The sequence below is a fragment of the Mirounga leonina genome, unplaced genomic scaffold (assembly GCF_011800145.1).
Source record: "Mirounga leonina isolate KUSES-001 unplaced genomic scaffold, KU_Mleo_1.0 Mir_366, whole genome shotgun sequence".
NCBI classification, from domain to species: domain Eukaryota; kingdom Metazoa; phylum Chordata; class Mammalia; order Carnivora; family Phocidae; genus Mirounga; species Mirounga leonina.
Window position 1 is genome coordinate 5,489,644 of NW_023270709.1, and position 26,205 is coordinate 5,515,848.

The 26,205-nt window shown below is 45.6% G+C and overlaps 2 protein-coding genes across 2 annotated transcripts in view; one reads left to right on the forward strand and one right to left on the reverse strand.

The window, feature by feature from the left end:
* BPHL (biphenyl hydrolase like) overlaps positions 1-23,623 on the forward strand; it is a 35,911-nt gene extending 12,288 nt beyond the window's left edge. Inside the window, exons 5-7 of the mRNA XM_035030745.1 lie at positions 9,095-9,226; positions 12,409-12,532; positions 23,318-23,623. Coding sequence (XP_034886636.1) covers positions 9,095-9,226; positions 12,409-12,532; positions 23,318-23,417 — 356 coding nt within the window. The 3' untranslated portion in view covers positions 23,418-23,623. The remainder of the gene's footprint in view (positions 1-9,094; positions 9,227-12,408; positions 12,533-23,317) is intronic.
* A 543-nt stretch (positions 23,624-24,166) lies between these two features.
* On the reverse strand, positions 24,167-25,687 carry LOC118027399 (tubulin beta-2A chain-like). Its single transcript, XM_035030744.1, has one exon. It carries the CDS (start codon positions 25,257-25,259, stop codon positions 24,360-24,362), a length of 900 nt encoding a protein of 299 aa, XP_034886635.1. The 5' UTR covers positions 25,260-25,687; the 3' UTR covers positions 24,167-24,359.
* Between the last annotated feature and the right edge of the window lie 518 nt (positions 25,688-26,205).

The following is a 26,205-nucleotide window of genomic DNA, read 5'->3' on the forward strand; positions in this document are numbered from 1 at the left end:
ATAACCTCTTTTTAAATTATGGGAGCGTAAAAAGGAATATTGTTTGAATATTCAAAGGAATAGTGTATTCAAAATTATGGGAGCGTAAAAAGGAATATTGTATTGAAACCTTATATTTCGATAAAGAAATTCTGTGCTGTTCACATTTCATAAGGTTGTCCTTGAAGCTTATCTTTGAAGGTTTTAGAGGCAGAAGAACGGGGACCAGCAAACTTAGAACCTGTGGGCCAAATCCAGCCCATCTGTTTTTGTAAGGCCAGGCACAGATGGAGAAGGCCAGCAGCGGCAGGCCTAGAGATCAAGCGGGGCGCCCCCTCCGTCCCCATTTCCTCCTCTGTGCCCAGAGTTGCTGCCCAGGGCATGTGCTGGTAGCAGCTTACAAACTGGTGACTGCTGGCTCTTCCCAGGCGCCCAGCTATGGGATTGCAGGCAGCAACTGAGGACTTGCTTAGCCTCCAGCAAGCTGACCAAATTGAAACTGCTTGGCTCTCGGGAGGAGAGGAGGACACATCGGGATCTGGGGGTGTGGCAAAAAGCAAAACTGCCCTGGGGTACCCCCCCCCCACCACCTGCCGGCCTGACCCACCAGGACCCTCTTCTTCAGTCTGGTGGCTTTTGATCTCAAGTATGTCTCTCCTGGATCCCAGATGGCCTGGTCCAGGCAGTTGGGGTCAAGTGGGTCAGAAGTCTCTCACCATAAATCTACCTACCTAATACCTTTGATTTGCCTCTTGGCTTGCAAAGCCAAAAATACTCTCTGGCTCTTGACAGAAAACATTTGCAGACCCAGGCACTAGAATATGACAAGTCTAGTTTTATTCAGTTAGTTCTGCAATTCACCTGATTTAAGTAAGCCACTAAATGGCAGTGTTCTGTTGTAGAATCTTAGTTCTTTGCACTGTTTGGGAAAGGACAATGAACCTCTTAAATGATGAGTCTGAGGCAGTCACCCATCCTAATCGGTACTCCTGCTTGTCCTTATTGTATCCGTACCAGGTTCACAGGAAAGAAAATACTGTAAATGGAATGGAAATGCCTGTGACAATGACTGCCCTCTCTGTCTGATAATTCCAATGTCTGGGTCATCTTAGGGTCAGCATTTGCTGGTTGTCTTTTCCCTTGAGAATTGGTCAGATCTGCCTGTTTGGGGATTGTAGAGTTTTTTCATTTATTTATTTGTTGGTTTTATATGTTGGTTAATTTGGGATTTTTTTATTGTGCTATGTTGTGAGACTCGGTATCCTGTTAAAACTCTAATTGTTGATTTTTTTTTTCTTGGCATGCTATCGGCCTGGTTAGGTTCATACTGTAAATTCTGTTTAGCCTTCTGTGGGCTGTAGTTCCAGCATCGGGTCCATTCTCGAAGCCTGTGCTATGCTTCCTCATGTCTGCCCCACACAAACCCCACTCAGGCTATGCTGGGATGTAGGTGGTGGTTTATATGGTAGTTCAGTTCTTGACGCTTATGCTGTGTGCTTTTTTGGATCTTCCCCATGCATGGAGAGCTCAGGGGTGATCCCAGGACTTGAATCATTTCATTAGTTCATATGCAGAATTAGGGACCCCCTTCAAAGCTCCTATGACCAGAAACAGCTTTCTCTCAGAAAGACAGGCTTCAGCAACCCCCCCGCTGTTGTGCTTCGTGCAACTGGAGCCATCTTTAGGGCAAAGCAGCCAGAGAAAAGAGATGGAAGAATTAACAGGGATTTCGCCCACAATCTTCAGACACTAGGGGCCCCTTTTTCTGGTACCTTCGGTCAGAAAGCTAGCCTTCTCTTGGGGTTTTAGGGACTGTCTGCTGCTGGACTAGTAGTGCAGGCCCATGGCTGTGCACCTTCACAACATGGACTACGATAGGGAGAAAGAGAGAGAGAGAGAGTCTTCCTCAAGCAGGGCAGCCTGGTCCAGGTCCTCTGGCTAACTCTAGGGGTCCTCTCCTGAAGTTTCCACTTTCCGCATCCCCCAACCACATGTGTTTCCACTCTCCGCATCCCCCAACCACGTGTGATCCACCCCCCACTCCGTGTTTCAAAGTTGGGACTCCAAGGAAGACAAGGGAAATAAGAAACTCATCCCCTTTCTGTGTCATTATTCAAGGTTTGACTGTTCAGCCTCCTGCTCTTATACCTTGGCAGGTAGTTGCTCCTTGTTCCGTCTGGAGTTCAGCTATGATCCATGGTGGTGGTGGGGCGGGGCTCACGCCAGCTTAGCCAGCACCCACGCCCAAGAGATACTGGGTACTCACTTGAGCAGACGTCTCACAGCTTCTGCTATGACTAGGGGGTGAGGTTCTCTAAACTACTATTCAGCCAGGCTCTTCCTGAGCCCCAGAGCCAGATTTCTATCTACCAGCTGAGCACCTTCCTCTGGATAGCCTGTAAGTCTGTCAAAACTAGTATGTCTGCATTGAACTCATTACCTCGTAACTCTTCCCACAGCCCAGCCCGTAATCTCTGTCTCAGTGAGTGGGGCCCGGGCCACCTGGGAGGCCTCCAGGGCCGACCTCTAAAGATAACCCCTTCTCTCTTCCCGCCCACCATTTTTCCTGCTTCGGACCCTTGGCCTCTGAGGGCACTTGGTCTTGCACGAAAGAGTTTCCTCACTAAGGCAAAAACCTGGTCACCGGATTCTGTGACTTACAATCCTTCAGTGACTTCAGTGACCTCCAAGCACCTGGGCCCGGCCTGCCCTGAAGCCAGCTGTGCCTTCCCCCTCGGCCTCCGTGAGCCAACCCCCCCGCCCCCCTGCGCCTTCCCCCCCCCCCCCCCGACCTCCCACGCTGAACAGCTGCTTCTCCTGGAACAGGCTTTCTCCTTTGCGCCTCTCTGCCTCGGCACCTGCTCGCGAGCTCGCCTGCGCGGCCTGCCCTCCAGCCGGGTCTCCTCACCACATGCGTCTTCTTCAGCCACTGTTCCGGAGCCCATGTCCTGGCGGATGCTTGTGCCTCTGGCGCTGGAGCGCTCCGCACACCCTTTCACCCGCCCGATTGTCCTGGGCGCTGTCACCCTGTCACACCTTCCCCTCAGTCATGACTGTGTGAACTCCCCACGTTCAGTGACTCTGACTTCCCTTCTTTGCGACGCACACAAACCCCGAGAAGCTCCCTCCTCACCTCACACTCCTCTTTCGCATTTTCGGCTGCCCTTCCCAGGCCCACTCCGTCACGGCCCCCTCTCGCGACTTGGGCGACCCACCGGCCTCGTGGAACCAGGGCCTCCGTGCTGCCAAGCCCCGCAGATGCTTTATCGCCCTTCGGCTCCATGGTCATGCTGCAGCATTTGAAAATACACACCCCTCTTCTCGAAGCTTTCTCTGCCGTGGAGTTCTTGCCACCACGTCCAGAGCTTTCCCCTTATCTCTGCTTAGTCTCTGTCTTTGACACCTTCCCTGCTCTGCTCTGCCGGGCACCATCCTTAGCTCTCTGCTCCTCTTCTCATTCTTACACCCAAGGAGCTTCCCTCGTCGCTTGGCGTCCTCAAACTCCCGAATTCCAGATATTCAACTTCGTGTCCATTTTTCTTACCTGGTTGCCCCACAGGCACCTTACATTCAGCGTGTCTAAAGTCGAGCTCAGAATCTTTTCTCCACACCTGGTCTTCCTGCCATATTTCTCACGTTGCTAAGTGACACTCGATGGAATATACTCTTTTTTCCACAAAGAATATTTTAATTATGATTTATTGAATGCCTGCCATGAGCTAATATTAACATAGCTGTTTATGACTCAACTCGGGGCTCAAACAAGCGAAGAAACCTGTGATGGCACAGCTGGGAAGGTCGGCCAGTAAAGCCCAACGTTTCATGTCTGCAGGATAGTGATCCAGCCCTCCACATTCTTTTTTTTTTTTTTTAAGATTTTTTTTATTTATTTGAGAGAGAATGAGAGACAGAGAGCACGAGAGGGAAGAGGGTCAAAGGGAGAAGCAGACCCCCCACTGAGCAGGGAGCCCGATGTGGGACTCTATCCCGGGACTCCAGGATCATAACCTGAGCCGAAGGCAGTCGCTTAACCAACTGAGCCACCCAGGCGCCCCAGCCCTCCGCATTCTTCCTGCGTTCTGCTGGGCTCTGTCTGGATCCATCTCACCTTTTCCGTTCCTCCTGCCAGACCCCGGGTCCAGGCCTCCCCATCTGTCTTCACTTAGATCGACCAGCATTTTCCAACCTGCCCTGTCTTTACCTCCTTTCAGTCTACTTTCCAAACTGCTTGGATGGTAGTTTGCTAAGATGTAAATCTCATTATATCTTACTTGAAAACCCTCCAAAGTCTCGCATAGCTTTCCAGATAAGTAGAGTTCAGACTCCTCTGCTTTGCTCACAAAGTTTGAGTGAGCTGGGACCCCCCACACACACCCCGTCTTTCTAGGTCCATCTGCAGCCACTTTGTTTCCTCTACCCGCACATGCCCATTCTTTCTTCGGCCACCTGGAAACTCCTGAAGTTCTAGCAATAGATGGAATGGCTCCCGTAGTTGCTTGCTGGCTTCTGTTCTTGCAGACTTAGACCCAGCAGTGCCTCTTCCAGGAAGCCCACCACCACTGCCACTTCCTGCCATTGCCCCTCTAAGCTCACTGACCCTCCTCTGTCCTCCCCAGCCTCTCCCACGACATCTATCCCACTCTTCTACAGAGGTCATTTACAACTCTAAACAATAAGGCCCTTAAGGGCAAAGACCAAATCTCATTCAAGTTTGTACGTGCTGTGACTAACGCTCAGCAGCCTTCAAATAATGTTTACTGGATTAATTCACTAATTAATGGTGAGCCAATGAGTTTTCTTCTGGTACTTAGCACAAATTATATGCTCAAAAAATAAATGTATCCGTTTGGGGGGGGATACAAATTATATCTATTTCGCATCAGCAAATAATTTGATTCAAATAGTTAATTTAGGAACTTAACTGTGAAACATAATTGCTACTTATTTTTTGGTGGAAATTATGCTTTGGGGTAAAACTGGCTTCCTCTTGAAAAAAGTTAACAGAAGTAAGTATATAAATACATAGAATATTTTTCAGTGTTTGTTATATGCTGGGTACTCTTGTTAGCACATTTCATGTCTAACTTATTTACTCTTTATCTCAGAGTGGTATTATAATTCTCATTTTTCAGATGAGGAAACTAGCACAGAGAGGTTAAGGAACTTGCTCAGGGTCACAGAGCTAGTAGGTGCGACCCAGCCAGTATGACTTCTGAGGCTGTGTGCTTAACCACAGAGCTTGGTGTGAACATCTGGCTTGCCCCAGCTACCACTGGATTTTTCTGCCCCTTGAGATTTAGATAATATTTCCCAGAGAGTCTAAAGCCATGCCCCAGAGTTTACATACTAATAGATACCTCTCACTCTAAATGCTTGCTTTGACTGAGTTAATTCACTTTGAGAAATCTCTCGCTATCCCAAAGAGGAATTCACATGTTAGCAAGAAAAATGTCTTCACATTGAACATTAGCCAACTTGGATTAAAAGATCTTGGCCTTCCTGTCACAGGGGAATTTTTTTATTTTATAAAAATATATATAATTTTATTAAAAATCTTACAAAATTTTATAATTTTTTAAAAATTATTTAAAATTTTATAAAAGTATATAAAATTTTATAAAATGTTACATTTATGTTATATATTAATAATACTATTAACAATATAATAATAAAATACGTTATAATATATATGTAAATTAAACACTTATATTAAATATATTTGTGTATCTTTAAATATGTGAATTAAACATGAATAATATATATTTATACTATATATTATATAAGGTATATAATATATATTTAAATTTTATTTTGTAATATAATATTGTATTTAAATTTATTTTATAATTGAATTTTATTTAATTGTATAATATTTGATACATATAATGCAACACATGTGACAGTGTAAATTACGGACACCCACGAGTTCACCAAGGAACAGAAGATTGATCACTGTCTATACCTTCACTCTTTCCTTGTGCTTCCTCCCCAGTGCACCTCTACCTCTAGCCTGAGTCCTACGATCATCCCTATGCCTTTTTGAAAACACTTCTGTCACATCTGTTTATATTCCTAAACAATATGTAATTTAGTTTTATTTGTTTTTGAGTCATACAAAGTGCCTTCATACCATAGATCATCTTCTATGACTCACTGTTTTCAATGAACATTGAATTTCTAAGATTCATTCATGATAATGCTGTATCGTATTCCATTGGGCAAAAGTATTCTATTTTCCCTCTCTTTTATCAATGGACTGTAGGTCTGTTTTCACTGTTGCTGCGAACATTCATGTACATGTCTCCTGGGGCCTATGAGCAGTGGTGTCAGTCTGGGGTATAGGCCCAAACGTGAGATTTGCTGAATATTGTGGTATGCAAATATGCCGTGTTACCAGTGACCAGCTGTTTTCCAACTACATAAATTTGCATTTCCACCACCAGCGTAATAGATTCCTTAATTTACATCCAAAACAAAAACTTGGAATCATCAGACTTCCTAGTCCCAGCCAGTCATATGGATGTGAAATGGTATCTTACTGGCGGACTTAATTTGCATCTTCCTCTTTCTAATAAGATTGAGAATCTTTTTACAGATTTATGCGCCACTGGGGTTTCTTCTCCTGTATTGTCCCTATTCATGTCTTTTTGTTGATTTATATGTATCAAAGATTACATAAAAGTTTTAAAACGATAGGTTTAACAGGCATACTGTGTGAAGTCTATCAACAGAACAAACACCCGAGACTAGAACACTTCCAGTGTTGTTACGATGTTACTGATTTGCAGTTAACAAAAACTGAGGGTGTTTGTTATTTGACAGTCTGATTATTACCCCCTTGCTGGTTAGTAATTGAGTTAGTTGTTCTGCACAGCTTGTGGCTTGTCCTTTCGCTTCCTTTCTAGACAGAACTAATTGTAATGTAAAAAAATGTTCCAGTGTTCTGTTTTCTCATTAGCTTGGCAAGTTTTGTGTTTTCACACTTACGGACACATCCATCAGTTTCTTTACTCCCCTTCTTTCATCTCAGATATTCCTCCCAAGCTCCCTTCTCTTTCTCCTCAAGTTATTTTTTTAGAAGTTCTTTAAGGGCAGCTCTGTTAATAGTGAGCTCCGTTTTTACCTCATACTGTCTTTATTCCACGCTCATTCTTGAAAGCTTGTTTGGCTAAGTGCAGAAATGTAAATGGCAGATTATTTACTCGGCCATTCCACAGTCTTCTGCCTTCCTCGACCACTGTTGAGAAGTTTTGCCCATGTAGCTTTCCCCCTTCTGGAGTGAATGTGTCTCAGCTCTGGCTGTTTTTCAGGTTTCTTCTCTCTCTTTGATGTATTGCTATTTTACTGTTGTGTGTCCAGATGCGAATTCCTTTTTATTTATCCAGTTTGGGTTACCTTCAGTTTTTATCTGTGGACCCTTATCTTTGATCAGTTCTGAAAACCATTCTTGCCCGTGTCCTCCTTCCCATATTGCTTCTCGTCCATTCTCCTCCATTCTTCTCCTCTCCCCCTCCTCTCATCCATCAGGGCACTGATTGGACTTTGTAGGCCTTGCCTTCCCATCTTCCGTGTCTCTTGTTCATTTTCTTGTCTCTCTGTGTGGTGGTCTGCATCGTTTCTTAAGCTTTCTCTTCCAGTGTTTTAGCTTTTTCATTAGCTTTATAAAGATTCTGATTGTGTTGTGACCTGTGATTAGGAGCGAATATTTGCTTACCCTTAATCTGAAAACACACACACACACACACACACAAGACCGTGCATACAAATTGATGATGCTTTCTTTCAGAGAGGATTTACATTGGCTACTCTGGGGAAGCACAGGATCATACCAGTTTGGAGCCATTTTCATCTCCACTTAATCTAGGAATCTTGGGTTCAGCTCTACCCACCCACCCCCAACTACCAGTTACATTTCCCCCAAAAGCCACCCTGCCTTTTGAGTAGTCTTACCACTCTTTGCTCTCTTTTTAGGTTCTCTTTCTCACACACACACCTTCATATCCTAGTTTCCATTAATTGCTGCAACTCCAACAATGCAACAAAGAATATGTTTTAGGTACAATTTAGTCGTAGGGACGCCTGGGTGGCTCACTTGGTTGAGTGTCTGACTCTTGATTTCAGCTCAGGTCTTGATCTCAGGGTCACGAGTTCAAGCCCTGCATTGCGCTCCACGCTGGGCATGGAGCCTACTTAAGAAAAAAAAAAAAAACAACTAGTCTTTCCACTGCAAGGGTACCTTGCAGAGGGTGTGGTCTGCAACAGAGCCCAAAGTAGAAATATCTGTAGGAGATTTTTTTTTTTATTGGCCATCTTTATGACCTCTTGCTGGCTCCTCTCTCCTTTCCCCTCTTCCAACTCTCCTTTTTCTTCTTCCCAGATCTCCTCCTAATTTCCAGACTTCTCTGGAAGGTTGCAGAGAAGGGGGGCTGGGGTACAGAGGAAATCCCTGAACCCTAATTTCCAGACTTCTCTGCACCTCTCTGTGAAGTCTTTTCACTCCTGTGCCGAGCAGGTCAGCTCTCCCAGCCTCCACGTGCACCTCTGGGCTTACCTGTGCAGGTCGGAAAGGATCCGGCACTGTCTGTCACAGCATCCGCCCGCCTTGGAAGGCAGTTGCACTTGTAAGCAGCAGTTTTCCCTCCACTCTGTAATTGCATTCACCGAGTACATACAGGGTGCCTGCCAGGGCCCTGGCACTGTTGGGAGTGCCGTGGAGGGGTTATTGTTCGATATGAGTTCATGTCATTAGTCATGTTTTCTTTGAGGTGTATTGTGCAGCAGAAGCACTGTGTTAAAAGCTGTTATTAAGCAAGATGTAATATGCTTAGAAGCATTAGAATTATCAGTGTGTTTAAAGAAATACGGAAAGGAGTGGGCTAAGTAATTGAATTTGTTCATGTGTTTTATTTTTTTTAAAGATTTATTTATTTGAGAGAGAGAGAGCACGAGCTGGGGGAGGGTCAGGGGGAGAGGGAGAAGCAGGCTTCCTGCCGAGCAGAGAGCCCAACACAGGGCTTGAGGATCATGACCTGAGCCGAAGGTAGATGCTTAACCGACTGAGCCACCCGGGTGCCCCTAGACTAAACCTGTTCTTGTCAATACTTCTATTTTTCAGGTATCCGAGATGTTTCTAAATGGAGTGAGAAAACAAGAAAACCTCTAGAAACCTTATATGGCTATGACTACTTTGCCAAAACCTGTGAGAAGTGGGTGGATGGCATAAAACAATTTAAACGTCTTCCAGATGGTAGGTTATGTGAACTGTTTAGCTGTTCCTTTGCTGATTAGAAAGGCTGCTTGCGTTCTTCCCCTGGTGTTCCAGAATTCCCTGGTGATGAATGCACTCACCCACTGTCCTTTCACACTAATGCTTGAACAGAGGAAGCTAGTGATTGTATACCATACACGCTCTTGTATAATAAATCCGCCTTAAGCGATACTGTGTATACAGCTACTCTGTGTATCAGGGTTCACAGTGTGAAGTCTTTAATAGCAGACTATTCTTTTTTCCTCCTAATCCTTTGTGTGTACGATGACAAAATAATTCTCCAGAAGCCTCAAATAGTGTTTGTTTTTTTCTGATTCTAGAGTGGGTAATCAGAAAACAAGCTGTCGCGCGTACCATATTTTTTTCTTTTTCACAGTTAGATGCGTGACCCTGTTACATCCTCTCTTACCAGGATAAAAAAGAAGGGCCTTTGTGTCATGACCTTCAGCTACAGCAGAATTAGCCTGAGGAAGAGCGTTCAGTTTATTTCCCACCTTCAGAACTTAGTTATGTGACTCTAATTCCGTCTTTATCGGAAAAATTAACAAGAGTTCCACTAACAGGAAGAACTGACATCTTTAAGAGAAATTCTGAATTGAAGTCTGTTTTTCAATAGCTATTTACGTTGCTAATCTCTCACTCTTCTGTTTTAACTGCTAAAAGAATAGAGGGTAGCTGAGATCAAATCTGGGAGCACATTCGTGACAAAATGGCTGCAGCTGAAGGAGCAGTTTGATCTATTAGGTAATCATTTCCAGAGTGAGTCACCTATCCAAACTTTCACAATGAAAAGGACATTTGGAACTATTACTTTTCTGGTTCAAGTTCAAAACAGCAAATATATCCTGTTCCAGTGCAGTACCCACCCAAAGAAATAGATCTTTGAAAATGTGTCTCCCTCAGCTCTTAAAACAAAAATGCCATAAAGATGTCTATGACAGTTCTCCATTAAAGAAGGCACATTCTTGAAATGTAAATTTTTGTGCTTTCCTGACTAGAGAGCGGGGTAGGAAGATTCAGAGGCAGAAGCAGAATTAAATCTGCAGCTCAAACATACATCCTGTATCTGTTAAAATCCAGAGCTTCCATTCTGCGAAAGACCCTGTCAAGAGTATGGAAAGACAAGCCACAGACTGGGAGAAAATATTTGCAAAAGGCATATCTGATAAAGCACTGTTATCCGGATGTGCAACAGACTCTTAAACCTGAACAATAAGAAGAAAACCTGATTAAAAGATGAGCCAAATAACAAGATCCCAACACTCACCTGTTAGAAGGTCCAAAACAGGATTTTTAGGGCCGTGAAAATACTCTGTAATCCCATAATGGTGGCTCCATGTCATTATACACTTGCCCAAACCCACAGAACGTGCAACAACCAGGACTAAACCCTGATGTAATTTCTGGACTCTGGGTGATGAGGACATATGTGTCCATGTAGGTTCATCAGTTGTAAAAATGTCCTACTTGGGTGGGAGATATTGATAGTGGGGGAGGCTGTGCATGTGGGGGGCTGGGGTACAGAGGAAATCCCTGAACCCTCCACTCAATTTTGCTGTAAACCTAAAATTTAAAAAAATCAAATACAGTTTTTAAAAAAAAGAAAGGGAGGGGGAAAATGTCAAAATATAGAGGAACTATAGCAGTATTCTTATAGCAAGACTGTTAATAAACTACTTATCTCCCCTCCACACTCATTAATTTCACAGGACACCTTTTTTTTCATAATTGTACGCTGTGCATGTTGGTAGATGCTCGGTTTAGCATAGGGGTTAGCTGCACAGATTTGGAGTCAGACGGGCCTGGGTGTGAAGTCTGGCCTTGCCACTTGGTTGCTGTCAGAGCGATCGGCAGACTACTCAGCTTCCCTAAGCTGCTGTTCCCCACCTGCGAGCCGAAGCAGCTGATGACTACCCCGTTAAGGTGTTTTGAGGACTAAACAGGGTTTTGCATGTTCAGCTGTGGTGCAGTACCAAGTACAGAGTAAGCGCTTGATAAAAGGTTATTAGGACTCTTTTTGGAAAAGTATGGTATCTACCAATGATTGTCAGACCAAGTGAGCTACAGCAGGTAAGGCAGTGTGTCACGGGCATGAACCCACGCGAACAGCGTCTGACCCACAGTGCTCAGGACACTGCTCACTTCGTCCTCTGATTGTGCAGTTAACACGTGTGTGTCATCCCAGGGACAGGAGATGGCAGCTTCTGAGACCTAGAGAAGTATTTCTCTGGCCAACCCGTCCCCTTCTCATTTAGCAGGCAGTGCCCCCAACCCCGGCCACTGAGGAGGAGGGGTAGGCCAGGTCCCTGGGTAGCACCCCAGTGGGCTGGCTCCCAGCTTTCTCAGGGCCCCAGTGACCCCTGCAGAGGCCGGGAGGAGGCAGAGGAGGAAGGAGCTCACTTTATGGAGTACCTGCCTGCTGCCCAGAACTGTAGATAGGACACCTCTTTTTGGCCTCACGGCCACCCCAGAGAACTGGAACTATCCCCTTTGACCAGGGAGGAGGCTGAAACTCCTCACTGAGGAACCACCAAGATTTCCCCGGCGGGAAACAGTAGGACAGGACCAGAGCCAGGTTGTTCCTCATCCGCCTCAGGAAGGTTGTTACAATGGAGGTGAGGCCCTTATCGTCTCCAGAGTATGGCAGTCAGGAATGTCATGGAGGCAGGAGGAATGAAGAGAAGCTCATTTGCTATGTGTAAGTTATAACTTCACAGGAGGTATAGAAGCTCTGAGGGTAGCTGGGGCCCCGGGGACCACGTAAGACATTATTTCAAGGAAAAAGCTTTTCAGATGCCAAGCACCTACCAGTGTTTTGCAAACTGGGGACTCTTCTCCATAATATAAAGAGCTGTGGGGTTTTTGTGTGTGTTTATTTTCCTGTTTCGCATAAATTATGCATATAATCAGGCAAAACTGCTTGTTTACTAGAACTTTCCAAGAAGGAGAAAAAAAAAAGCAGAGAACCAGAAAAGGAGGCCCACAGATTGTGAGAGCTAGGAGACCCCTCGGACCCCATCTAATGCAGACCACCTCTTTTAGGGACAGGGGCACCGAGGTCTGAAGGGAGGCAGGACAGGCCCCAGCCCCCTGCTTCTCCTCTGACTCCCTCGGCATGCTGGTCACATGGAAGCAGATCCTCGGTGCTGTTTGTCTTGCAGGGAATATCTGTGGGCACTTGCTGCCGCTGATTCAGTGCCCCACCTTAATCGTGCACGGAGAGAAGGATCCGCTGGTCCCACGGTTCCACGCCGACTTCATACACAAACACGTGAGAGGGTCGCGGTAAGTGCCGTCTCTGCCCCGGGGCTCTGCCTCACAGCCTCAGGACGTGCGTGCGTGGAAGGAGCGTGGAAGGAAAGGAAATATTGGAATGGGGATTTTTTTTTTTCAGATCTTATTTATTTATTTATTACAGACAGAGAGAGGGAGGGAGGCAGAGGGAGAAGCAGGCTCTCCGCAGAGCAGATGCGGGACTCGATCCCAGGACCCTGTGGGTCCTGACCTCAGCCGCTTAACCGACTGAGCCACCCAGGCACCGCTGGGGTTGGGAGTTTTTAAGGTGTCCCCCCCCCTTCCCAGTTTGCCAGTGTCAGTAAATAGTACTGCTCTGTTTGGGGTTCCAGGGAAATGCCGAACGCAAGGAGCTGGGATTTGTGGGTAACCGGGAACCAGAAGGAAAGGAATTCTTAGATGGACGTCTTACGGCAAATTTGCTAATAGGTACCAAGTTCTGTAACACTGCAGACAGTTTAGATTTCTAGCCATCAGTGTTAACTAAAACAGTTTTATGTAATTTGAAAATTTTCAGATGTGTTTATCATTATGAAAGTATTATCTACCCAGGAAAGAAAATTTGTAAAATCAAAAGAAGAAAACAGATTGCCTGCTGCTTGCCACCCATTTAAGTACTTCTGCTATTAGCATTTTTTTAAAGATATTATTTATTTGAGAGAGAGCGCAGAGAGAGAGAGTGGAGAAAGAGAGCACACGGCGGTGGGGGCGGGGTTGCAGAGTGAGAAGCAGACTCCTGCTGAGCAGGGAGCCTGGGATCAGGACCTGAGCAAAAGTCAGACCCTTAACCGACTGAGCCACTCAGGCGCCCCCAGCTATTAGCAATTTTAATGTTTCTCCTTTCTAGTATTTTTTAAACATAAATATAATTATATTCTGTATTCAATTCTGAATCCTGCTTTTTTTCCACTTAAAATTATGTTGTAAACTTCTCATGTTATTTCAGCCTTAAATATGTACACATCAGATGGGAAGCCTGTTATTCAGAATCACAAAATATCAACATATACCAAGCCATGTTGGTGGCTCACTCGATTAAACAGCAGATACATGTTACTTGTTCTTTGCATTCTTGTTTCTGCCAAGCAGCCTTGGACATCGAAGAAGCTTATTATACATGTCAGCAGAAATTCTGTTCTTTAAGCCCATGCATTTTTGTATGGAATAGAAATTTATCTTTTAAGTACTTTGGCTAACGCAGGAGCCAGCTTTCCCTGGTACTTATATCAAGATGAAAATTTAAAGTTGAATAAATTTTGCATTTTCTTTCCCTGAAATGGATGCATACTCTGAAGGAGAAAGTGAGGTGTGCCCAGGGGGTAGTGACCTGATTTTTTTTTTTTTTTTTTAACAAACATACCAGAGGATAAATATTCAAGTGAGCCTTGACCCCTTCAGAGACTATATATTTTTTCCATCTTTGGAATTCTAAGGAATTCTTTTGAAATTGGCTTTATTAATGACTTAAGAAAATCCTCCCTCCCTTCCTCCTTCCCTTCCTCTCTGCTTCCCTCCTTTTCTCCTTTCCCTCTATGAGCTGATTTCTGATGCCTCATGGGCCAGCACTGCCTGGCATGGTTAGTGCTGGTCCCTGTCCTGAGAGCTCACACAATCCAGCAGGGAAACCAGACTCAGAAACAGTTCCACTACTGTTTTTTTAAATTCCAGTATAGTTAACATACAGCGCTATATTAGTTTCAGGTATACAATAGAATGACTCAACAATTCTTATGTTGAGTCTAACATGTTACTCAGTGCTCATCATGATAAGTGTCCTCTTAATCCCCATCACCTATTTCACGCCCCCATCTCCCCTCTACTAACCATCCATTTGTTCTCTAGAGTTAAGAGTCTGTTTCTTGGTTTGTCTTTTTTTTTTTCCTTTACTTGTCTGTTTCTTAAATTCCACATATGGGTGAAATCGTGTGGTATTTGTCTTTTTCTGACTGACTTATTTCCCTTAGCATTATACTCTAGCTCTATCCATGTTGTTACAAATGGCAGGATTTCATCCTTTTTTATGGCTGAGTAATATTCCTGTCTGTATATATACCACCTCTTCTTTATCCATTCATCTATCAGTGGACACTTGGGCTGTTACCATAATTTGGCTATTGTAAATAATGCTCCTATAAACATAGGGGTGCATGTATCCCTTTGAATTATGTTTTTGTATTCTTTGGGGTAAATACTCAGTAGTGCAATTACCAAATTATAGGGTAGTTCCATTTTTAACTTTTTGAGCAACCTCCATACTGTTCTCCAGAGTGGCTGCACCAGTTTGCATTCCCACCAACAGTGTAGGAGGGTTCCCCTTTCTCTGTCCTCTCCAACTCTTGTCTTGTGTTTTTGATTTTAGCCATTCTGACAGGTCTGAAGTGATATCTCCTTGTAGTTCCGACTTGCATTTCCCTGATGATGAGTGATGTTGAGCATCTTTTCATGTGTCTATTGGCCATCTGGATGTCTTCTGTGGAGAAATATCTATTCATGTCTTCTATTTTTTAATTGGATTATTTGTTTTTTTGGATGCTGAGTTCATAAGTCCTTTACATGTTTTGGATACTAGCCCTTTATCAGATATGTCATTTGCAAATATCTTCTCTTATTCAATAGATTGTCTTTTAGTTTTATTGATTATTTCCTTTGCTGTGCAGAAGCTTCTTATTTTGATGAAGTCCCGATAGCTTATTTTTGCTTTTGTTTCCCTTGCCTCAGGAGACATATCTAGAAAAAAAGTTGCTATGTCCAATGTTAAAGAAGTTACTGCCTGTGTTCTCTTCTAGGAGTTTTATGGTTTCAGGCCTCACATGTAGGTTCATAACGCATTTTGAGTTTATCTTTGTGTATGGTGTAAGCCATCCACTACTTTTTTTCTTTTTTAAGATTTTCTTTATTAGAGAGAGAGTGTAGAGCGGGACAGAGGGAGCACATAAGTGGGGGCAGGGGGTGGGGGCAGAGGGAGAGGGAGAAGCAGGCTGAAGCAGGCTCCCCCTAGCAGGGAGCCCAATGTGGGTCTCAATCCCAGGACCCCGGGATCATGACCTGAGCCACAGGTAGACGCTTAACTGACTGAGCCACCCAGGGGCCCCTGCACTATTTCTTAATCATATTATTCCATGATAAATTTCAACAAACAAAAGGAGAATTTTTAAATGTGGGGGCCATGCTTCTTATTCTACAGTAAAATATAATTATTATCAGCCTGTATAATTTTTATATCCATATAGCATTTTATATTTTAAAAGGCATTTTACATACAATACCTAACTACACTTCATAACAAAATTATGAAAAAAATATTGTCCCCATGTATAGATGAGAAAATCAAGGTTGAGAGTTCTTAAGTAATCTTCCAAGGTTGCAGAGCTAGTAAATGACAAATCCTGGATGTTTTTCCCTCCTAATATAGCACTTTTCCCCCCACAGCACAGCTGCCTCTCATAAACATACCCTTATTTTAATATGATGGTAAGATGCCTGGATTATATGCTTGCTGACCTGGTTAATTGTCTCCTAGCTTCAGAAATGACAGGTTTTTGTACACTGATGCTCATGATAAATGCAGTGTGTTCTCTTAGAGAGCCAGGTTCAATACAAGTCAGTCTGCAAGGAAGTTTAATTTAGGAATTCTGTTCCAAACCCATCTCCTAGCAACGGAATACATCAATATGGGAAAAAAATAGTCCCTTCCTGTTCAGATGTTAATTATTTCAGGAGACTGTTTTATGGAAGATTGTTTTCTTAGAGCAGTGTTCTTTGGAACAAATGAGTGGAAGGTAAAGTATTATTGGCGATGATTGTCTTAAACTGGCTTGCATTTTACACCTGCATTGCTATGCTGTAAGAGCCCTTTGTGTTCGGCCTGAACCCACCTAGAACCCAGGTGGGTTACTTCAGACCCCAGAAAAGGAAGGTGGATTCCTTGAGCACCAAAGTCCTACTGAGATTCAGCGCTGCAGGCCATGTGACAACAGGAAAGCAAGGTAGAGTGGCAAGTTTCCAGTGAACTTGATATTTCATTACCTTGCCAGGTACATTTATAATTAAACTTAAGGATACAGTCTATCCCTTCAGAGATTATACCAACAAACAGATAATCACATATGAGACAAATGCCTTTCTCTCCTCAGAAGGAGGCCCAATGAAGGGAGGGGTTGTTCAGGCCTGCTAAACAGGCCTGTGTTAATTTGTCTCTCTTTCTTCTCTTTGTGAGAAACAGTGGTAGAGTCTCTTGGAAGCGAAGAGGCCTTAAGGATCATTCAAGTTCAGTGGTTTTAAAACTTGTTTTTAGGCAGCCTAACAAACTCTGATGCAGAAGCCCAAGACATAACACATAAAATAAGAGCTACTCTGATTAGAGCGGGGGGAGGGGGGCGCCCTTGCCACTTCGATTCTCCTTGTCCTGCCCCAGCCCCTGTGCGTTCCCTGCTCATCCAGCCCTCCCTCCTAGACTGCAAAGCCCTGACCGCTCACCCCTTGGCTATCTGGCTGCTCCTTGGGCATCCCCTTAAGGCCAGCCCCAGCTCGCTTTCAGAGGATTTGCGCTGATCAGAGGCCAGCACCCATGAGACCCTTTGGGGTTGCCATGGACAAGCCTCGGGAAGCAGTGGGGCTGAGCCAGCTCAGAAGACGATGTAACTTCACAGCTGGTTGAGCCACGTGTATGGGTCAGCTAGCACCACTAACAAATATCACATGCTGGGCAGCTTAAACAGTAGAAACGTATTCCCTCTCTCAGTTCTGGAGAACTGAACTTCTAGCCTAGAAGTCTGAGATCAGGGTATCAGCAGGGTTGATTTCTTCTTAGGCTTCTTTCCTTGGCTTATAAATAGTCGTCTTCTTAGAAGGACACCAGTCACATTGGATTAGGTCCCACCCATATGATCTCATTAGTCACCTCTTTAAAGATCTTATATCCAAATAAAGTCACACTCTGAGATGCTGGGGGTTAGGACTTCAACATATGGATTTGCAGGACGTGCAATTCAGTGTGCATGAGCCCATGTTTCTATGGAGGTGCTCAGATCTCAGGAATAGGAGGACCAGCAGAGACCAGGACCTGGGTTGCAGACCCAGCTGCAGATGACCAGCACCATGCCTGGAATCCCTCTCCATGGCCCTCCCTCCACCACCTCCCATTGCCTGGCCAAGTGGACTCATCCCTCTGGTAGCAACTCAAATGTATCCTTCGCCAGTTACTCATCGTTCTGAGACTGCATGGTCCTTTTTAACAGTTGTGAGCATATGAATTTAATTTTCTTCCTGTTGAGCATGTCAACATCGGTCCCAGGATGTGGTCTAGTGCATTTTAAAGTGCTTGCTACACTTTGAAAGAGAGTATGAGAGGCACACAGGGGCCATTGACCGGTGACTCAGTCCCAAAAAGTGTGGTGAGGAGTCCCAACTGTGTGCTCTGGGGCCCGGGCCAGAGAGCCAGATCAGGTGGGAAAGAATGAGGGGTAAAGTCCATGTGTGCAAAGACTTGGCACCAGGGGTTCAGTGTGAGCTAACGGGGAGCGGTGGGAAGTGGAGTCTTGCTGGAGAGCAGGACTGGTACATTGGGATCCTGAGCAGCGTTCACAGCGGGGATTAAGAGCACGGACAGGGACTCAGACCCAGGTTTGAGTGCTGGCGCTGTCCCTAAGTGTGCCCTTCAGCAGTGTGCATGTATTTCTGTACTTCTGTTTCCTTGTGTGTAAAATGGGGATGATACGTATCATTTCAGAATAGTTTGTAGATCTAGTAAGAGCTACACAGTAGCTGCCACTTCCGTGGCTGGAATGCTGGGGTGGGTGCAAGTGATCAGGGGTCCCAGGAGGCAGCTGGGGTGTTGCTTGATAGGAGGTCAGTGGCAAGCTGCTCTCTGACCCGACTTTCAGACTGTTGTCAGGGCGTATTAAGGTTCTCCAGAGAAACAGAACCAATAGGATACACACAACAGACATGCATGCACGCACGCACGCACGTGAAGGTTGATTTATTTTACGGGATAAGGAATTGGCTCATGCAATTATGGAGGCTGAGAAGTCCAAGATCTTCGGTGGGCAAGCTGGAACATTAACAAGTTAGAGCCCCAAGAGAGCTGATGGTGTGGTTCCAGTGTGCCTGAAGGCCTGAGAACCGGGCAGAGCCAATGTTTCCGTGTAAGTCCAAAGGTAAAAAAAAATGCTGATGTCCCAGTTTGAAGGCAGTCAGGCAGGAGGAATTGCCTCTTACCTCCTAAGGGAGGGTCAGCCATTTTGTTCTATTCAGGCCTTCAACTGATTGGATGTGGCCCACCTATATCAGGGAGGACAGTCTGCTTCATGGAATTGTAGTGATTTAAATGTGAATCTCATCCAAAAACTGCCCTCACAGAAATGCTCGGAACAATGTTTGACCAAATAGCTGGGCAGCCATGGCTCAGTCAAGTTTATGCACAAAACCAGCCGTCACAATGGGGAGAGCATAGGTACAGGTCACTCTCCATAGAGGTCTTGGCCTCTGGTAGATTCCCTGGAGCATGTTCCAGCAGGGTAGTAGCGAGGGTACACATTGGTAGTGAGGGTTAGGCTGTCTAGGTGGTGGGCCAGGTGCCGTGAGTTCTTTGTCTGACTCATGGAAGGGAGGAAGGACCTCTCTCTGCAGCTTCCTGGGCTCCTCAGGTCCAATCACCAGAGGTAAGATGGCCCAGGGCCTCTGGTGTGGGCCAGGAGGAACTGAAATGAACTGACCTAGGTGACAAAAGTTCATGCTGATGACAAAGGATTGTTTTCAGCTCTGTGGTAGAGGGAGCCAGGTTACTGGGGGGAGGTGGACAGTGCAGGAGGGATGGCTGCCTTGACTTCCATTTCTGGACCAACTCTAGCCTTGGGACGGGGGAGGGAAGATCTGCCCTCCCTTCTCCTAACTGCCCCAGGTGACTTCTCTACCTCTCCCCATCCCTTCCTCCTCCCAGCCGCTGCTTATAGTTCCTCATCCCTAGCTGCTTGCTGCTGTGGTTGAAGGGAAAGCAGTCAGCTCAAGACCCCACTTACGGTCGGGTTACAGGACGAACACCAAACAGGATTAGCCTCGTCCTTACAAAGCTGAATCCTTTGTATTTTAGAGAGAGTGGGGTCTCCTCCTTTCTAGACAAACCTTACCCATGACGTTTTGTAAAATCTCTCTTGAGAATCTTCCACTTGGAGTAGATTATGTTAGCCAAACGTAAATAAATTGTGCTCCCCAAGTCAGAGCATTTCATTAACGATGCTGTCCATAATTAGAACCATTGCGAGGACTTTTGCGTATTGTAAAGGGCAACTCAAATAGAATAAGAAAATAATAGAAAACATTTATTGTTCGCTGTGTGCCCAAAGGTCCTGTACGATGTGGCTTGTGTGCCTTATCTCGTTTTGTCTTTGGAGTAATCCTGTGGGGTAGATGCTGTTACTTGTCCCCCTTTTCCAGGTGAGAAAGTGTGACCTGGGAAGATGAAATAACTTGCCAGCATGGATCCCACATTGATTAGACTGGACACATCCTGACCCCATACAGCCCATGCCTTTAACCCTGTGGTATCACCTCCAATTACATTCAGCTGTGACTCAGAGCTCTCAGTCCGGTCAGAAGGCCCCAACATGGCCCCTGTCGTCCCGCAGTTTTGGCAGGACTTGCTTCTCTGCACACGAGTTAAAAGCATCAGTCTGGTAGACCCGGACAGCCCAGAGGGGGTCCGCTCCTAGCTGTGGTGTTATCAGAAAAGCAGCCACTGAGGCAGTTTGGTTTCTTTCTAATGCTTGAGATATGATTGCATTTGAGGGAAAGAACTTCTCAGAAGTCTACTTCCCTTTCCCAAACATCTGCTTGGCTCTCGGGCTGAGGGGGAGAGCCTGCTGGAGAGGATGCAGGCTTGGAGGCCGTGCTCTACACCCCCATTTTACCAGCTTGAAGGGGATTGTGGCCCACCCACTGGGCTTTCTGAAAGGAGCAGAGAATAAAGAATATATATATATATATATATGTATATATATACATACACACACACACACATATATATATAAATTATAAATATAAGTTATTAATTATTTGAGAGTGACTGTGGGGGGAAGGGGCAGAGGGAAAAAGGAGAAAAAAAATTCCAAGCAGGCTCCATGCCCAGCGTTGAGCCTGACGCAGGGCTCCATCTCACAACCCTGAGATTATGAGCTAAGTCTAAATCAAGAGTCAGACGCTTAACTGACTGAGCCACCCAGGTGCCTGAGAATAAAGAATTAAAAGGGGATGTTGTTGGCAACGAGGTCTGGATGGCCTTGGAAGGAATGCCTGAAAGTGACCAGGCCTCCCTGTTAGCCACATGGCTGTCCAGTTGTCATTGTGGAAGAGATCCAGGTACAGAGAACCAGCAGCCTACTTTGGTTTTCAACTAAAACAAAAATGCTCACAGACTCGACTAGCAACTTTAGGGGTTCATATACCACTAGAGTTTTATCACATCCAAAGTGAAGAAAAAAATGCTACGGCACGTTACTTATGGGCTGCTCCTGTCTGTAGTTCTCACAGCTTAATTTGAAAGCTGTTGAAGGTTAGACTGAGGAAGGAGAGGTAGTATGGTGGGGCCGGTGTGTTGTTTGTCCTTGGCCACCTCATCTGTAAGGAGCATCCTAGAAGCACTCTTCCCAAGCAGAGGTAAAGTGACCATTGAATTTACACTGTGGGATCAGACACATTTCAGCTCCTCAAAAGATCTAGAATCAAATCTCTTTTTCTGAAGGTGCCAAATGCAGGCAGGAACCTGCCCCGGGAAAGAGGAATTTGTATTTGCCCCCTCAGAGGCCCCTACACTTCCAGTTGCACTATGTGTCTGACGGTGGGGGACTTGCTACTGATTTTCCTGGAAAATGTGATTGTTTGAAAACCACCCTCCATGGAGCATGTGATTAGTTCTTTTTGTTATTTGGGTGAGAATCTATATCAGCAGTATATTGCTTCATAGCCCTGACAGCTGTATATTTATGCTTGTCCAGAGGACTGTTCCCAAAGCGGAACACATGATAGGTTTCAAGTATAGTGAATCCTAAAGGATTATACTAAGGACCTTGAAATGACCCCCAAAACATATCAAGGAGGAGAGCAATTTTCTTTATAGCCCCATCCATCCATCCATCCATCATTCCATCCATCCATCCACAGTCCAGTGCAGTTCTGAATGTAGATGCCTGAAAACAGGCCTCCCATATTTTTAATGAAGGGGACCTAGTGTTTATTTCCCTAAGACCTAGAGATTACCATAGGAATAGTGCAGATACACTGAGGCTAAAAAGAAGAGATGCACAGCTGGTGTCTCTCCTTCCTTGTTGGGAATCTGAGCAAATTGTAGAAATGGGGTAGGCCCTATGATAACCATTGTGGCTACCCACAAAGAGGACGTCCAACTTTGGCAGGTCAGGGTCCCTCTGCTTCAGAGTTCAGCTTAGCACACATTAGGGGATGCAGGTTAGCCTAAACACGTCCTTCTATGACCTCTCAGTATCCTCTGCTGCTGGTTATTTTCTGCCTTCTAAAAATGGAGGCCCTGAGCATCCCTGCAAGCCCTGCTCCTTCTGTGGGGCAAATGGGATCCTATCTTTGGAGTTGCTGCAGTTGATCCTTTTTTTTGTGAACAGCATTAAAATTGAATTTGGAGTGTTCTGGCTATTTTTAATGGCATTATTAGCTTTCCCAAGGGCCTCAGAAAGATGCCAACAATATATCCTTCTTTCAAGTAGATTATCAGGTGTATCTAGGTACCCCTGCCCCACACCCCACGTGGTTGAGTTGCAGGGGGCCCGACATTGTCCAAGGACAGCTCTATTCCCCCAGCTCCTTTTCCCTACAAATCCTCCCTCAAGTTCTTAGAGCTCTCAACCCCCAGTTGTTGAAAGGTCAGAGAATTAGGCGGTGTAGTAACTGGCATTTTGCCCCGATAGGACCGTTTAATGTCCAGTTGTTATTATAGACAAAACAGCTTGAACTTGTGCCTATATCCTAGAAGCTTTGTTTAACACTTTATTTCTGCACTTTTACAGCCACTAAAGAAAATGTAGAACTCAAAGAAGACTGCCTATATTCAAGAAATTGCAAACCAGCCACATTTGACCAAAAGCTTATGACAGAAGTCTTAGGAGTAGTGAGGTTTGCCACAAGACATGCACAAAGGGTTGCTGAGGCTAGCTCCAGCTGCCCCCAAGGTCCCCAGGAACACTTACGTGCCCTTTGTCTGCTGGCTAATATTCAGATTCCTTCAATCCTCCAAAAGTGACAAGGTGATTTTGAATCTTAAATGACAGGCTGCTGGGGGCTGTGATTTCTGACTTGGGCTTTCACTCTAGGATACCTCAGGAAGCTCACCTGTTCCAATCCAGTGGATTCTGGACATTTCGTATTTTTCTTGGCTTTCCAACCTTCTCTCTTAAAATCAACCTTATTAAAATGGGTTTTTTTTTCCCCCCCTAAGTAATGACCAAATCACATCCCCCACTCTCAATCAGATTTAAAGTCAAACCATGTGTTACATGATACAGTTCCAGATTGTAAATACAATGTGTGTGCTGTTAAGTCAACCCCCAGGTTGGTTGTAAACGCCCCAAGCAGCTCTCACCCTTACGCCTATAATCAGGGAAAGTTTGTATTATGTACCTTACCTTTCCTGCCCAATAGTCATCATGAAAAAAAAAAAGGATGGGGCAGGTTTTCACTTCAGATTTTCATGAAATGTTGGAAAGGGTGAGTTTTAAATGGTGTGCCATTAATCATAAACTTTTTTTTTTTTAGGTTGCATCTGATACGAGAAGGCAAGCACAACCTACATTTACGTTTTGCAGATGAATTCAGTAAGTTAGCAGAAGACTTCTTACAGGGCAAAGGCCCCTGAGAACGGCAGGGACCTGGGGATTCCTCACTGTGGGGCTTGAGCCTGTTGCTGCCTTTGAAACGCACTGCAGTCCCTCCGTAGCTCCCCTGCCTTCCCATGCTTTCTCCTCCTCCCCGCAGACTGCTCCCGGCCAAAAGGAAGTAATTCATATTAAAACGTCTTCCAGCTCTAAGTGCTACAGAAATTAAAGCTGATTTTTTTTAACAGTGAAGTTGTGAATGTCTACCATTGGCTTAAAAATTGAATTCTGATTCTGTTTTACTTTCTCGCCAGTGAATCTTAGCTGAAGCATTTGGAGTATTTATGACTGTGATTTCAGGGTATCCTGAATCTAGAATTATGCTGTCCCTTTTATCTGAGAGGTACAAGCTTTCGCTGGTCTTTTTACTTGAATTTATCATGGTTCAAAGTAGAGAAACAGAAGAAAATCCTTGCCTAGGGCCCTTGATCCCACATTTTCACAAGAGTTGCTGGAACTACAGTAAATAAGGTAGGAAGGTTTGCTTTGTCCTTAAATCTCTATTTCTTCCACATGTTTCCTGGATTCATTTACTTTAATACTCGGGGCCCGTGAAGATGAAGAACTGTCTTTTTATCTGTCTTCACTAACAGAGCAGAAAAGGCTATTAATTAAAAACATTAAAGCAGAAATCCTAGTTTGTTAAAGTCACTAAACCCAGAAACATATTTAAGAAGCATTCAGTGAAAGAATAAAAATGGCCTGAAATGAAATTAAGGAGACCACACAGTTTTGGACACATGCTTTTTTATTAGTATAGATATCTTAGACAATACTGTGATTTTTTAGGAGTTTCACATTATTACATCAACAGAGTGAATTTCTGACAGAGGCAAAACGGAGCACCATAGTATACAAATAGACCATGCTTGATTGAGGACAACAGAAGTTCACTAAAGATGCACGATTTATTTGAGAAGTTCTTAAGCCTCATCCTCGCCCTCCTCCTCCTCGAACTCCCCCTGTTCGTCGGCCGTGGCGTCCTGGTACTGCTGGTACTCGGACACCAGGTCGTTCATGTTGCTCTCGGCCTCGGTGAACTCCATCTCATCCATGCCCTCGCCCGTGTACCAGTGGAGGAAGGCCTTGCGCCGGAACATGGCCGTGAACTGCTCCGAGATGCGCTTGAACAGCTCCTGGATGGCCGTGCTGTTGCCGATGAAGGTGGCCGACATCTTGAGGCCGCGCGGCGGGATGTCGCACACGGCCGTCTTGACGTTGTTGGGGATCCACTCGACGAAGTAGCTGCTGTTCTTGTTCTGCACGTTGAGCATCTGCTCGTCCACCTCCTTCATGGACATGCGGCCGCGGAAGATGGCGGCCACGGTCAGGTAGCGGCCGTGGCGCGGGTCGCAGGCGGCCATCATGTTCTTGGAGTCGAACATCTGCTGCGTGAGCTCGGGCACCGTGAGGGCCCGATACTGCTGGCTGCCGCGGCTGGTGAGCGGCGCGAAGCCGGGCATGAAGAAGTGCAGGCGCGGGAAGGGCACCATGTTCACGGCCAGCTTGCGCAGGTCGGCGTTCAGCTGGCCGGGGAAGCGCAGGCAGGTGGTGACGCCGCTCATGGTGGCCGACACCAGGTGGTTGAGGTCTCCGTACGTGGGGGTGGTCAGTTTCAGGGTGCGGAAGCAGATGTCGTACAGGGCCTCGTTGTCGATGGAATAGGTTTCATCGGTGTTCTCCACCAGCTGGTGCACCGACAGGGTGGCGTTGTAGGGCTCGACCACCGTGTCGGACACCTTGGGCGAGGGCATGACGCTGAAGGTGTTCATGATGCGGTCTGGGTACTCCTCCCGGATCTTGCTGATGAGCAGCGTGCCCATCCCGGACCCCGTGCCGCCCCCCAGCGAGTGGGTCAGCTGGAAGCCCTGCAGACAGTCACAGCTTTCCGACTCCTTCCTCACCACGTCCAGGACCGAGTCCACGAGTTCGGCTCCCTCTGTGTAGTGGCCCTTCGCCCAGTTGTTGCCCGCGCCACTCTGGCCTGCCAGAGGGAAAGGAGAATATTAGACACTAAAACATTAGGAATTCTGATTTCTGTCATTTGTAGACTAATCTTAAGAGTTGCAGATTCTTCTCTTTTAGATACCTTTTTTACCTATGGAAAATTGTCTATACATCAATGATCCTCAAAAACACTGGACATCATAATAGGATAAAAAGCAAGTTTAGTTCAGATGGAGTTATTAACTGATCGGGAAGATGGTTTGACAAAACCCAGCTGGTTTTTTGTTTTTGTTTTGAGAGTGAGAGAGAGAGCATAAATAGCGGCAGAGGGAGAAGCAGACTCCCCTGCTGGGCAGGCAGCCTGACTCGGGGCTCGATCCCAGGACCCTGGAATCATGACCTGAGCTGAAGGCAGACGCTTAACCCACTGAGACACCCAGGCATCCCAAAACCCAACTGGTTTTAAAACTAGGAACAGGAATCTTGTGTAAATATTTACATTAGGTACCATAAACAGTCAAGGGCAAGGGCACAATATGATCCAAAGAGAAGATGGGCTCCAAGCAGCTGGCCCCACATCTGGTCATAACCTGTGTCTTTGGCCTGTGGCTTCCTGACATGCTTACCTGCTGGCCCTGGTCCTCTGACGTCACCAGCAGCTTATCAACTCCTGCTGGAAGGTTAGTCACTGCTCTGTATTCTTCACCTGTCACAGGCTACTCTGTAGTTGGCAGGGGTCGGGGAGCGAAGGGGCCCTCTGCAGGCTGACACTGTGCTCTGAACTGCCCAGAGACCAGGGGCCAGAAGAGAGGGGCCAGAGAA

Coding starts and splice junctions, on each gene's coding strand:
- LOC118027399 (XM_035030744.1), bottom strand. CDS start 25,259: ATGGGCACGCTGCTCATCAGCAAGATCCGGGAGGAGTACCCAGACCGC.